We start from the raw sequence: 14,274 nt of genomic DNA, 5'->3' as shown, positions 1-14,274 counted from the left end.
TCAGAAAATATGAGTTTAAGGTTTAGTTTGAGCTTCTGCTTTTGATTTCCACGCCTCTGATAACATTTAATTTCCAGCTGGAACACAGTTTATCCGGCCTTCCGGAGCTCGATTTATTGGAAGCCTCCAGGCGATGAAGGTCTTAGGACTGCACTGCTGTAGCTGGCGTGCAGACCACTGATGAATCAGCAAATCATTCTCAAAAACAGTTAGACACCCTGCCTCAAGTAGAAATCCTGATTCCTACTGTGACTGAAATGCATCATTTCATACATAACAGCAGGACACAAATCAGAGAAAACTTTAAGGTATTTATACCCATGAGGGGTGGTACAGAGTGCATTCAACTACATCCGCCACTGTAAAATACACAAAAGGTATGTGGAGCAGTAAAATATCAGGATATTACAACAAACTGTGCAGCTGCATACAAAAAGAAGCTACAATAGGTCTTTAGCTAACAACAGAAAAGGCACAATTGTAAAAAGCTGTGCATTTACTCCCATGTAATGCCTGAAACTACTTCAAGAAAAATAAGAAAAACATTCAAGCAGTCACATGTATATACACAGAAATCATATAGGAAACAATACCCTTTAAATAAGGTGACAAAAACTTGCTGTATTTACAATAAATACTTTGATGACCACACAAACAAACAAAATGTGGCTTCTATCCCAACTTATATTAAAATACAAGTTCCTTTCATGTACTTAAGCAAAGCCTTTCCCTTCTTCCACAAATACTGATCCCACTGAGTGAATGCCAAAACAGTCTTTGAAGCCTTCGTCCCAAAATTACAACTGAATGAAGCTGCTAAGAAATCTACATTTCTTATTCACATGTTCACATTTTGTTTATAATTACAGCACCTAGCTAAATTCATGATAGTTTTTGAATTATTACAAGTACACATCATAAGCAAGTCAGCTGTCGAGCGCACTGCTACAGGCTGTGCAACCTAACAGTTTAAAACTAAAAATATGTGATGATTAAACATGATGGTCAATGATGGATTAAAAACAGTATAGATAATATATTTGACTTGCACATCCAAGTAGTTATTCTGAATAATGATACATATAGCGACAATTAGGGTGAACACAGGCCTTCGGTTTGCTTAGGATTTAGGAAAGTCACAATCTCCCGAATGCCATCTTCACAAATCGTGGTCTGAGGAGCTTTACTCAGATTTTCTCCTTCCTCTTTAAATTTTCTCCATGTCTCTGAAAAATAAATGAGAACTGATGTAAACCTGATACACACACACACAAAATCACAGTAAGATAAGTCTAAAATAATGATTTCAAAATCTGCCACATAAATCAGTCGCTTCAAAAAACAAACCTTCATCGAGTGTTGTGAGCAACGTGCAGTTCTCTGGATGATCCAAAATGTCTTTCCTTTGAATGTCGCCAATTTCCATTAATTGCAAAACGCCTGTAAGAATAAAGGACTCAGAGGAGAATCACACAGAGGTGCAGCCGTGCTGTATGTTTGTCTTGCTTTTCACATTTTGGAAACTATAACCCCAATTTCAGAAGAGTTGAGGGGAACAAAAATAAATAAAAACGGAATTAAATGATGTATTTTTCATAGAACGATAGAAAAAACATTAAACGTTTAAACATGTGACTATTTTACAAAAGTAAGCTTATTTTTAAATTCGATGGTAGCAACACGTCTCAAAAAACTTGGAACAGGAGCAACAATAGGTGGGAAAAGTAAGTTGTACTAAAAGGAAACAGCTGGAGGAACGTTTTGCAGCTAATTAGATTCATTGGCAACAGGTTAGTAACGTGCCTGGGTAAAAAGAGCATCTAGCCAAGGCAGAGTTTCTAAGACGTAGTCATCTCTTTTCATTCCCTGTGTGTTTATACAACACTCTGCATTTAATCATTAATAGTTATGAAACTCTGTTTCTCTCTCCCTCCCCTCACTTCCAACCAATCACAAGAGATGGATGTCCCTTCCTGTTTCCTGCTCAGTGGGAGTTTTTCCTTGCCACTGTCTCCAAGCACTTGCCATAGGGGGACGTGTAGGAGTGTCTTTCTAATATTGCAGCATTTTTACCTTGGTGCTACATAAAAACAACTAATTGAACTGAAGGTAGTCACTAATCTGCAAAAACTGCAAATAGTGGAGCAAGTTCAGAATCATTTTTCTTGGTATAAAATTAAAAGATTCCATCATCTTAGTACATAATATCACCAAAAGATTCTGAGAATGTGAAGAAATTTCCGTGCTCAAAGGAAAAGGCCAAAAATCAGTACTGGAAGCCTATGATCTTCGGTATTGCATTAATCACTTCGTGAGCTCAGTTCACTGTGCCATCAACAAATGCAAGTCAAAGCTCTGTCATGCAAAGAGGAAACCACATGTGAACATGATCGAGACACATCGCTGTTTTCTCTGGGCTAAAACTCTCGAGGCAAAGTGGACAACTGTCCTGAGGTCAGATGAATCAAAATCAGAAATTTGTCTTGGAAAACATGGATGCCGCATCCTTAGAACTACACAGGAGGAGCTCGGTTTGTTGTCCAAAAGTTCAAAAGCCTGCATCTCTGAAGTATAGAGGTATAGAGGTGCATTAGTGGCTATGAGTTTGGCAGCTTGAAAGGCACCATCAGGCTTGCATCTCGGCAAAACAATGCTAAACCGCATACTCCACTGCAGTCCAGACCTTTCACCAACTGAAAACATTTGGCGTGTCACGAAATTAAAAATACAACAAAGAAGACTGTTTTAGCAATAATTTTATATTGGACAATAATGGGACAAGATTCCTCTCTTAAAAGTCCACACATTTATTGGCTGTCGTTAAAAGAAGAGAGGTGGTACACACTGGCAAACATTACCCTGTCCCAACTTTTTTTGAGGCATGTTGCGACCATCAAGAATATATTTTGATCTTAAAACTGTACATTTTCTCAGTTTTCACTTTTAGATGCTTTCTGTGATCTATTGTGAATAAAATATGGGTTTATGAGACAAATCACAGCATGATGTTTTTGTTTGCATTTTACACAGCATTCCCACTTTGTTCTAATTGGCTTTCTATTCTTTTTTGCTCTGTTGTCAAGTGTTAGGTGAGAAGAACGACAGTCGTGACACACACTATATCTTTAATATAAAGGTACGACTAAGCTGTATATCAAAGATGGATGTAACCACCATAAAGCTACTTTAGGGTTTGTGAACTACCAATTTAAAGCCTCAAGTTCAGGATTTCTTCTATTGCTGTCTTGTTTTTAAACCAAAGCTGAAGGCACTCCATCCTCACGTGGTAGCTTGAACCACAAGGTAGACCCTCTTTTTCTCATAGATTTTCATGTGTTTTTGGTACAAATCAGAGAAGTTGTTATTAATAATTTAGATTTAAGGCACTTCTGCTGGAGGTTCAGGTCTGAGAGCTGGAGCAGTGGTGCAGCTTTTATGTACAGTCTATTGGAGGGAGTTAAGTTACACTCTCATAAAGACTGGAAATATGAAGAAAATAGCTTGGCTCAGGTAAGAGAATCTGCTGACCAGCACCTCTAAAATGAATGAAAGCCACTCTGTATGCTAAGTGAGTGATGATACTGAACAGTCAGGAAACCTGTACATGCTCACAATCTTCTCATCTAATACTCGGCAAGAAAAAATGAGCACGTTTGAAAAAAATGTTAACTTTTCCTATAATATAGCTCAGAGGAGCGGGTGCAGTACCTTCTATAGTGTTCCATACTTGTACTTCAACTTCAGCAGTACTTTGTCTTTCAACAGCAATGATCCTAACTGCGTTGGGTGAGTCAACATTCAGAGCTGATTCAACTTTATACACCAAGAGGTTATTTTTATGTCCGAGATAGCACTGGGTCTGGTTACTTTCAGCTTTAGTCTCTGGGGAAAACAATTAGGAGAGCGGTTGAATGGATGATGTTTACAGTCCATCAACATCAGATCTGTATAAACAGCCAAAGTATTGTTTGACTACCTGGACAAGTCTTGCAGCACTTTCCCGCTGATTTCATAGGATGTTGGCAAGGGTACTGGGTAGGACATGTGATGCGTTTGCAGTCCGATATCCCGTCAGTACAAGTGCACAGGATGCATTCCAGGACTTTACCCAAAACTGGGTGCCACATGTCTCCATGAGAGTATGTCTTGCCATTGTATAAACACGCTGAGAGAAATGGAAAACATTTGAGTGTTGCGCTACATATGGAAACGATTGTAAAGTTGTGAGAAGCATGTACATAAAATAAAATGCCTACAAATGATCTTTCTGTTTTGACAAAGTCTCACCTCTTTGGTGTTTCCTCTGCAACAAAATCTTCACGGTGGTCTCTGAAGCCCCTTTAAGGTTGAGTTTACTGAGACTCGGGCCTCTAGGAGAGGTCCTGGGTGCAGTGGCGCGGTTGGACCGCACCCTGCTCTGTTCTCCAGAGCACTGATCAACCGAATGCCTCTATGTAAAACAGAAGACAATGCAGTAATCCTTCATGTATTTAGCTACTGGAGATACTTGCTTTGCCCCCAAAGTGAAAACTGAAGGAACATCAGAATATGCCCCAAATCATTAAAGTTAATAACATTGCTAAAGACATCTGAGTCACTGCTTTTAGCTCATTTTTTCCCCTTTAAATAGGATGACAGTGCAGCTCAGTGCTGCGCAGTGATTGGGCCAAATGAACCACAGATTGTGCCTTTGTCACTAACAATCACAGCAAATGGGTGATTCACAAAGAATCTGAACAATATGATGCCAAGTTGGGCGGATAACTGCATAAGGGGGAAAAAATCAGCCTGCTTGCTCCGACTTTTGTCGTGATCACGGTGACACGGACGAGGACAGCTTACCAGATCCTGTTAGATTTCAAGCCCTATAATTAAACTGCAGCTACTAAACTGGTGAGACCACTTTGCAGTCTTAAACTAAATTTAAATATAATTTTCAAATGCAGGCAAATTTCCCACAAAAGCAATCAGCAAAATACATACAACTCCTCTGTTTAGCTGATGGTTTCCATCCTCAGTTGATGAGGACCCACTGACGCCATGATCTAAGAGAAAAAAAGGGGAATGTAGATCAATATAAAAAAAAAACACTCTTATTAACCAGCTACATTGCTCAGCCCCTAACCTATATGTGAAAATCCTAAAATAGTGCTCCTTACTGCTTCGTGAATTCCATCTTGGAAACTGAATAAAGGCATTTTGTCAGCTCAGAGAAGATTGACTACCTTTACACAGCAAACAGCAGGTATCTGGAACAGACGCCGGGGAGGAACAGGTGATAGGTTGGCAGGTTTTCAGAGCACAGAAGATGTTTCCATCCTGTGATAAGAAAAAAATCCAATATTAAGAAAAAAATGACATTCGAGAACTATCTATTGTAAAAAGTGGAATGAATTAGATAATATTATAATAATAACCATGCTGTGATAGCAAAATGTATTTTAACAGCACATCATATCGCTACCAAAAAAACAAATTGCCCTTTGTTCAGATACAGCACGGCAAAGAAATGTGCCGAAAGCTTTTTTCACTGTTTTTAAACCTGTACCTGTAAGTTATTCACTGGTTAAATAATTGCTGTTTATTCTGTTTTTGTACAACATTTTAAGCAAAAAGCACTTAAAAGCTTAAACATTAGCTTGTCATGCTGCTCTATATTGTAAAGTACACTTTGTATTATGTGCATGTCACAGCCAAAGCAAGACAGCAATGCATTTCACTTACAACTGCATAACACTGGCAGCTACTTCTTCTCATACATGCAATAACACTATACTTAAAAAAAAACACACCCCACACATGTATATAATGATTTTTCTTTACATATCTAACATTTCAATATGAATTACATTGCAAAGGTTCTGAATATTCTCCTATTTCTTTTGCATTTTACATCCTTTTTACAATCAAACTCTCTCTGAAAAATGAAAACTCTTTATTCAGAAACTAAGAAATGAAAGTATCAAATTAGACTGAACTCACAGAGCATGTGCACATAACACACTGATTGCTTTGCTTGGATGGGAAGAGGTTGTGTTTGGTGAATGTCTCCCCGGGCTGATAAATGCTCCCATTATACCTGCAGGATTTCACCGAAGCCCTCAGCCCTGCAGGAATCCTCGGCTCGTCTGGGAGAGGGGGGAGAACACACCAAGCAGGACGGGATGCTTTAAAAACCACAACAGAAGTAGTTTTTCTCAAAAGCTTAAGCTGACAGTGTGTGACGAGTCAGTCTACCTGTGCATCTCGGACAGCATTGCTGAGGCTCAGCTACAGGGTTTTCACATGGCAGGACAGGGCACTTGATTGTGTTACATTTCACATGGCCTGTCTAAAAGAGAGCAAATCCCAGAATTTATAGGCTGCTATTTAAGCAACTTTGGCTTCTTTTGGTGTAATATCCCTTTAATGTATCAACTTTACCTCTGTGCAGACGCAGCGTATGCAGAACATGTACCCAAAAGGCTCTAGATAAGGATGCCAGCTGTCTCCTGGGATATATGTCTTGTCTTTGAAAGTACACACCAAACCGGACCCTGAGAGTTAAACAAAAAAAGATGAGCTACTGAGAAATGCATATGGCGCAGATAAACGGATCGGCAGAAAATAAAGACATTCACACTACTTCAGTACTGCATAAAACATTTTCCAAAGCAACTGTCACCTTTGAGTTGTGTAAACTGGGTTAAAACGTGAAAAACGTATCAGATGCCAAACAGCGGACTGTTCCCTAAGACTATTTAGAGAAACAGAAGTCATGATTTAACTTCTGCTGACTTCTGTGACAGCAAAAGAGAAAGAAAACTGTGCAGCAAACACGTTAATCCTAATATACGAGTCGCGGAATCCGAGCAAACTTTTCTCATTTGAGTCGCATTTTCATGCTTTTCTCCCCCTCCTTAACATTTAAAGCCCCCCTCAAAGACACGTTTGATCAGGAAAGAATAAGCATCAACAGTCTGCTCTTACCTTTCCGGGGTTTTAGCTCTGCAGCTGCAAACCAAATAATGAAAATGAACAAAAACATGGACTTCATTTCTTTTCTTGCTTCTTTTTTTTTTTTTTTTTTTTTTTTTTTTACATGTGCCCGACTGACTCTTCAATGCGCAATAAATATGTGTTTCTGCGGGACAGAAACTGCAGGACAGTGTGAAACAGGAATTTTAAAAAAAATCCTACTTTTTTTTTGTTGGATAATCTATGGCGCCTTCTTCAGGAGACAAACAGGGATGGCATTAGAGTGGACGTATCACAAGTGAAACAGCTTAAACAGCGACCGCGTTACAGAAGTGGAAGAATGTCACTGTTTCAAGAAAAAGTGTCAGTTCCTCTCTTTAGAAAGTAGAAAGTACCAAAATTACGGCAATAAAAGCACTTAAATAATTTAACCTTGCACTCATGTATTTGTATCAGCGTTAATAGGAATTCCCTAAAAGCGTTTCTTTAGCTGTTTGAGACAGGCGCCGTTTAAAATGTGGATTGAACTGTTTTAATCTTTAACAGTGTGCTGGAGTTGTAGCAAAGAGGTTATGAACCAGGATTTATGCTTTGATTATTCATAAAGTGATAAAACAAAGATGTTTGTATTTTTTTTTTATTAAACGAATCAGTAAAAGTGACCCTCTGTGCAAATGATCTTTCCAAAAGCTGCTTGGGAGTCACGTGTTAAAGCTACTGCTGTTCACTGGATATTTACTTCTTCCAGACCATTCTGTGTAATCGTCAGAGATGGCTGGGCAAAACTTCCAAGCAGATCAACAGTTCAAAGTCACTTAAATTACTTTTCCTACTCATTCTAATGCGACAGGTCCATCTTGTCCACATTTTTAAAATCACTGGGCAGCTGTCATGTGATTGGCTAATTAGATGTTTATATTATCAAAAGGCTGAACAAGTGGAGTGGCCATTAAGTTTACATACAAAAACTATATTTCCTGGCAAAATCTACATACTTCTGAAAGATTTATCAGAAGAACCCACTGGTAACAGCAAAATATCTGCACAACTCTTTTTTTGTTTTAGCATTTAGTTATATGAAAGAAAAACAGTAAATCAAAGCATCGCTTTACATGTCAGTTTTGCAACAGAAGACATAGTAAACGCCAAAACCTCATACCAACCGTGGAAGGAGTATTGTAGTTCGTGGCTGCAATGATCAAGGAAACAATAAATTCACAACTGTAAAAAATGGCCTGTATTTATATAGCACTTTACTAGTCCCTAAGGACCCCAAAGCGCTTTACACATTCAGTCATCCACTCATTCACACACTGGTGATGGCAGCTACATTGTAGCCACAGCAGCCCTGGGGTGCACTGACAGAGACGAGGCTGCCGGACACTGGCGCCACTGGGTCCTCTGACCACCACCAGTAGGCAACGGGTGAAGTGTCTTGCCCAAGGACACAACGACCGAGACTGTCAGAGTTGGGGCTTGAACCGGCAACCTTCCGATTACAAGATGAACTGCAGAGAAAGACATTACCGGAGGATGTCAGAGCAGCAGCCCCTGACCTCAAGCCAAGGCAGCGTGTATGATATAAAACAAGACATCAATAGAGAAAATGTAAAAAAGGAATTTAGTGCAAGTAGATACACTGTAACTGCCATTATGATTGGACAGTGATGTATCACAGTTGCTGATTTGATTATAAGATGTTTATGCATGTAGCTGTATTGAGTGAGAGCTTTTCGCCCTGCTGAGAGAATAGAGACGGGATCAAACATACAAAGAACTAATACTTTTCTCCATTTATTAATACATTGGGGATAAAACGATACAACCATGTTAAAAGAGACACTAAGATGCTGGGAACACCTGCATGAATTCTTGTTTGTAACAAACAAAAGACATGAAATTTAAAAAAAAAAACAAAAACAAAATATAAACAAACCCAAACAAACCAGAAAACAAAACTGAGAGCACAACATCCTAAGAAGAAGTCTGGTACTCCGACTCCTATTATGATGCCTTTTGTAAGCAATCACATGGCTTTTTAATAAAACATTTACACTGGAGTTAAAGAATACACAGTCAGTGCAGGTTTACAGAAAGATTTCTAAAAGAGGGTTTCCTCATGTGACAGACAAAAATGGTATGCTTCCATCTTTACAATGTGACATAGGTTTAGACTGAAAAGAAAAATTCAACAAACCAAACCCTTGTTAAAATATGAGATTACGGCTTTAAAAAAAAAAAAAACTGTACTGGACATTTTGGACACTGTCAGTGCAGAGTTCAATTTTAACTACCTAACAGCTGGATTTTTAAAGTTCATCCTGCGCAGCCGTGCTTAAATCTGCTAAAAATATTCTGCCATTATGGTTTTATGCATCTGAACACTCATATAACATGTTTATACTATACAGTTCACATGTGAGTGTGAGGCAAATGTTAAATGTGTTTAACAACCCAGTTCTCAGACACCAGCACACCTGAAGATCCTCCACTGAGCAAGTTTTTATAATTTTAGCACAGTCTTGGTCACAAAGCATGAGAAAACACTTGCTTGTTGATACATAAATTAAACGTTTGTACATCTGAAGTACAGGATATTGCATTATAGGATGAATGAGACACACATAAACGCACTTACGTGCTCGCACACGCAAACAGCAGACAGACAGATGGCACACGTGCCGGAGACTCAAGAGCTGCTGCCGTGCGCCCCCGTGTCGTCCTCGCGCTTCTGCCGTTTCTTTGCTCTGATTGCATTCATGGCTTCTTCTATGGAGCGAGTGTCCCTCTTGTTGGCCACCGGCACTGGGACAGAAAACAACCAACACAATGACCAAAGAGAATGACACAAAGCAAAGTGTTTCATTTCTGTAAGCCGGCCTCTACACTCACCACAGCCATAAGCCCTGTTGGCCTCAAGTGTATGTGCAGCATCTTTTGCAGCTGAAGTGCCAATCAGGTGACTGTACTTGTCTCTGTAGTTAGAGTTGGGGCATATTTGTGACTTTTCTGTCTGACTGGATGCTGCTTCTTCCAGTGCAGCCTGTTCCTAGAAGTGACAAGAAAGGGCAACATGGTGAGAAATTCAAGGTAATCATCATCAAGCACCAAAGTGAAATGTGATCAAGAAGTTAATTTTTTTTAAATTCAACTTAATTTCTTTACCTCAGAGCCATAAAGTGCCTCCACTCTTCCACTTTAACACAGAAGTAGCATAAGTAGCAACTACCATTATCACTGTTTCAAACTTTGCATATGTATGGAAGTGTTTTTTGGAAGCTTCTTAGAAGGTACATTTGTTTAGTTTCTAAATATTTAAATATAGGAATTATAACATTAGACAAGAAGAAAAAAAAATAAAAATTATATATATATATATATATATATATATATAAATAAAAAAACAGAGGAACACCAGTCTTACTTTTAGTCTGCGCCGCTGTTCGGCCAGTTTGGGGTCCCACTCTTCTCCCTTGCGATAGGCTTCCAGCTCCTCATCTGATGGAGCAAACTCCTGCCACAACAACATTTTCCCATCAGTCATATAAAACTAAAAAGATTGTTTTCAGATCCAACACTGGATTTCAAAGCACTCGTACCTTCTTGAAAAGCATGACGTAACGGCTCTCTTCATCCTCCCCAAAAGAAAAAGACGTCAAACCAGCCACCTCTGCAACATCATGTCTGAGAGACAGGAAGAGATGAAATCTTAATAGTATCGACAAGTGGGGGAGAAATGTGTTTCAAGGCAGATAAATGCTTGTTTTACTTTTTAGTAATGAAAGAAAAATAGTATGTACAATATACTCCTTTCAATCTTCCCCATGGGATTGTATTTTCTTTTCTGTTGTGAACTGTCTTGGATGAAATCTGACACCTCTTTCTCCATCTGAATAAAAGATGCATGTGATAAATAGCAGGATTAATTTAGGGCGGTCAGAAAAGCTCTGCATCACAAATTCATTTTGTCTTAGATAAGACACTTAAAGGTCTCACCTTTTTCCTGAACTCTGCTTTCTTTCTTTTCTCCTCTTCTTCCATCTTCTTGAGCCTTGCTGCTTGCTCTTCAAAGAACAACAACTGATTTTTAATGTGTTTACTCAGGCATTTTAGTACTGAAAACTTTCAGAGTGCCCCGCTGTTAAACACAGAACATCTAGTCCTACTGCAAAAACTGGTCGTTTTCCTTAATGACCCAAGGATAGTAAAACAACGGGCTTCCTGTAATCCCAAAATCACCAGGCATCAGATCCTATTATCTGTTGCATGTCTGTGATGTTTTATACAGATGCACACTCTCTAAAGTTAATTAAAGAGATTTGGTTGTGCCCATGTCCTCACTACAACTGAAAAGACATTTCTTTGTTGTTTATTTGTACCAACACTCCACTCAGTGTTGCCAGTGTTTTGAGCAGGACTCTTGAAAGCATTAAAAGTGCATCTACACAAACAAATATCCCATTTTTACTGGAGCCATATGAAACTTAAGAGTTACTGCAGTTCTTAGTACATGTGCTTTTGTTATAGCTGCTGACTGTAACTGTAAGCTTTAAGCAGCCTACACAATATTTATCAATTAAAGGGAACCAAGGTAGGAAGCACATTCCCAGACCTAATAGTTAAGATTTTGATAAGATGTTGGGAGACAGAAAGGGTTAATGACCGGTTAATGACCGTGAATTCGAATAACTTGGGTTTTCAGGAAACTGCATTTGAAAGCCGAGCATTGTGAAAGCTCAGAGGTAACTTAATCAGATGGCAAAGACGGACTGTTCTCGGCAGGTTTGCGTTTCAGCAGCTGCCCGTAGCTCAGACTTGTCTGCGACAGTCTGCAGCATGTTGTGTTGAGGCGGTGCTAACTCTTCAACCAGGTCAGCCGCCGTTTACTGAAAGCTGAACTGACCAATGGCAGCTCAAGAAATGCCTGGTTCGCCTCTTCTTTCAATTTTCACATACGTTTAAATCCCGCGTCACGTTCATTTAAACGGATTCAGACTAGCTTGACGCTATTCGCTGTTTAGGCGATACAATATGTACCTCGTGCCTTTCGTCGGCTTTCCTGGTCGCCGACTGTAGGAGGTTTTTCCATCGAGTTTAGGATTGAACCGAGGAGGTCCGCCATCTTGAAATGATAGCGCAGACCTGTAAAGGCTGTTTTTAGCTGCAGCTGTACAGGCTGCGCAGGCGCGGATGAACTGAGCCGTCTTCGCCGGGGCAAAATATCCGCATTTCAATTACACAGCGCCACCTTCTACCAGAAGGTTGTACTGCACAACTGTAGTGGAATCGATTTAGACTTCTGTTTCTCTAAATCGCAATTACATTTACCAGACCAAAAACAGTAAGCGCGTTGAAATACATAAATTGCTCTGTGCTTCATCTTGTTGCAGACAATCGTAAGGCTGCTGGGCTTCTCATGCTCATTCTTTTTTTTAAATTTTATTTTCAATTTGAAAAATTGTAGCCGAAGCCCATTTCTCATTTGATTGGCCCAGTTTCTAGGTTTATATGTGTATATAAATATTTGTTTTGTTTGTGTTGTTTGGGAGGGCCAAACATGCCAGCAAATAACTTTGCATGAGCAGTAGAGGGCATGCTGTCCAATTATATATATATATGTCTCTGTTATTGTTTTGTTAACAATCATTCCCTGCGTCACTGGACCAGCATGTTTTGTGCAGTTTGGAGTTTCCCAGCATCAGCAGTAACACATGAACTACTGCCATATTCAGAGGTGGGGAGAGCAGTACGTGCACAGAGGCTTGAACGTGCAGCAGGACAGACAGAACTGTTCTGCTTACCTTCTGTAATACAAATATATTAGATAGTCCTTTACCTTTAAATGCTACATTTTCTTTTGAAAGAGTCCACTCTCGTCTAAATTAACTGCTCTGCTCTGCCATAGGGGCATATCCTATAAGAACTAGTTTGTGTTTTGCATATTGACAGACAGTTACAGGGATGGTTCTTTTGAATAATAAACAAAAAGAAACTTCAAATTCTCAAGAGGCTGCAGCTGTTGATTATGCTGAGTGAACCGACAGTCCTGACCTTCAGCCCTCAGACTCTCATCACTCAGTGATGCTCTGCTATTGTGATTTGGACAGAGCACGCCGGACTCCTCCCCCGTGCTTCAACTGCTGTATAAATGCAGCACCAGCGCGTCAGCGGCAGTGTCTGAAAGCTCATTGGTACCCAAACATGAAGGGACTGAGCTTGGTTCTCCTCGTGCTTCTCCTGATGCTCGCAGCTGGGGAGGGTAAGGATTGAATGCATCCGCTTTGTCACAGTAAGAGACTGAAATGAAGCAAATCAAAGTGTCGCATATGCTCAAACTACACCGTAAGTGTACTGGGCCTGTTTGTGTTTGAACTGAGGAGAAGTAAGACATCATAAAACGATACAACTTTCTATGTCAGATACATTTTAGGTGCTGTAAATATCTGAAGGATTCGTTGCCACCATAGCTTATGGAAATGCCAGTAAGCCAACATTCATCAGGGATGCTGGAATGTCATTTTTAAATAATTATCTACAGGAACTGATCCAGAAACGCAGTACTGGACTTGTGGGTATAGAGGACTCTGCAGACGGTTCTGCTATGCTCAAGAATACATTGTTGGTCATCACGGCTGCCCCCGAAGATACAGGTAGGCGTGGAACGATTGTTATAGTGCTTTTGCTAAAGGTACAAACCCATAAGAAATTATCTCTAATTGCAAGTTTAACTGAAGTTTTACTCTTCTATTTTTCCAGGTGCTGTGCTATGAGATACTAGCAGCGCTCCACTTGCCTAATGCTGCCTGAAAGTTATCACATCATCAGTTCTGACATATTCAGTACAGGCAGCTGTGGTCATAGTAACGCTCCTGGATGAAACTATGACAACTTTACTGTCATTCGACCCCTCTTGGCCTCCCAGCATCCTGTGGGATCTGACAATGAGTGCTTTTGAAGTGGACTTTCTGTAGCTAGACAAAGCTCATTTGCAGCTCTTAGGTGTGTATCTGCCATGTACCTCGCATTCTTTACAACAGAACTGTTTGAGCTGTCACCTTTACCTCTCTGGTCTGCAGTGTTGACAATAAATGCATTAAAATAAATGTGCTGATGTTTGGTTTGTTGATGCCATTAAGTTGGGATGCTCCCAGTCAGTCTAAACATAATTTACATCTGAAAACCATTTAAAATATACAATTAATTTCCATATTCCACCAATTACGCCAACTTGGCTTGACCTTGGGAAAATAAAAGCATAGAAAGCAGTCTGGGTTGAGTCTGGCATGCTGTCACCCCAGCCCTGTACTGACAGGAGAC

At 39.7% G+C, this 14,274-nt stretch overlaps 2 protein-coding genes across 2 annotated transcripts; both read right to left on the bottom strand.

Moving 5' to 3' along the window:
- Positions 1-291: 291 nt before the first annotated feature.
- chrdl2 (chordin-like 2) lies at positions 292-7,053 on the bottom strand. Its single transcript, XM_026183098.1, has 11 exons — positions 6,970-7,053; positions 6,424-6,536; positions 6,238-6,331; positions 5,983-6,128; positions 5,226-5,319; positions 4,984-5,045; positions 4,288-4,450; positions 3,977-4,165; positions 3,709-3,882; positions 1,348-1,440; positions 292-1,226 (listed from the first exon to the last, which is right to left on the bottom strand). Exons 1-11 carry the CDS (start codon positions 7,034-7,036, stop codon positions 1,093-1,095), a joined length of 1,329 nt encoding a protein of 442 aa, XP_026038883.1. The 5' UTR covers positions 7,037-7,053; the 3' UTR covers positions 292-1,092.
- A 1,685-nt stretch (positions 7,054-8,738) lies between these two features.
- On the bottom strand, positions 8,739-12,149 carry spag7 (sperm associated antigen 7). Its single transcript, XM_026182994.1, has 7 exons — positions 11,995-12,149; positions 10,954-11,021; positions 10,758-10,846; positions 10,557-10,641; positions 10,382-10,471; positions 9,850-10,006; positions 8,739-9,762 (listed from the first exon to the last, which is right to left on the bottom strand). Exons 1-7 carry the CDS (start codon positions 12,077-12,079, stop codon positions 9,647-9,649), a joined length of 690 nt encoding a protein of 229 aa, XP_026038779.1. The 5' UTR covers positions 12,080-12,149; the 3' UTR covers positions 8,739-9,646.
- Positions 12,150-14,274: the final 2,125 nt, after the last annotated feature.

This window comes from Astatotilapia calliptera, chromosome 10, assembly GCF_900246225.1.
Source record: "Astatotilapia calliptera chromosome 10, fAstCal1.2, whole genome shotgun sequence".
Classification (NCBI taxonomy): Eukaryota; Metazoa; Chordata; class Actinopteri; order Cichliformes; family Cichlidae; genus Astatotilapia; species Astatotilapia calliptera.
The sequence above is the reverse complement of the archived record's forward strand: the minus strand, read 5'-3'. Positions and strand labels throughout refer to the sequence as shown.

Coding starts and splice junctions, on each gene's coding strand:
- chrdl2 (XM_026183098.1), bottom strand. CDS start 7,036: ATGAAGTCCATGTTTTTGTTCATTTTCATTATTTGGTTTGCAGCTGCA. Junction 6,537..6,969: donor AGAGCTAAAACCCCGGAAAG/GTAAGAGCAGAC, acceptor TTTAACTCTCAG/GGTCCGGTTTGGTGTGTACT. Junction 5,046..5,225: donor CTGCTGTTTGCTGTGTAAAG/GTAGTCAATCTT, acceptor TTTTTCTCTTAG/ATCATGGCGTCAGTGGGTCC.
- spag7 (XM_026182994.1), bottom strand. CDS start 12,079: ATGGCGGACCTCCTCGGTTCAATCCTAAACTCGATGGAAAAACCTCCT. Junction 10,847..10,953: donor AAGCAGAGTTCAGGAAAAAG/GTGAGACCTTTA, acceptor TCTTTTATTCAG/ATGGAGAAAGAGGTGTCAGA. Junction 10,642..10,757: donor AAGATTGAAAGGAGTATATT/GTACATACTATT, acceptor CCTGTCTCTCAG/ACATGATGTTGCAGAGGTGG.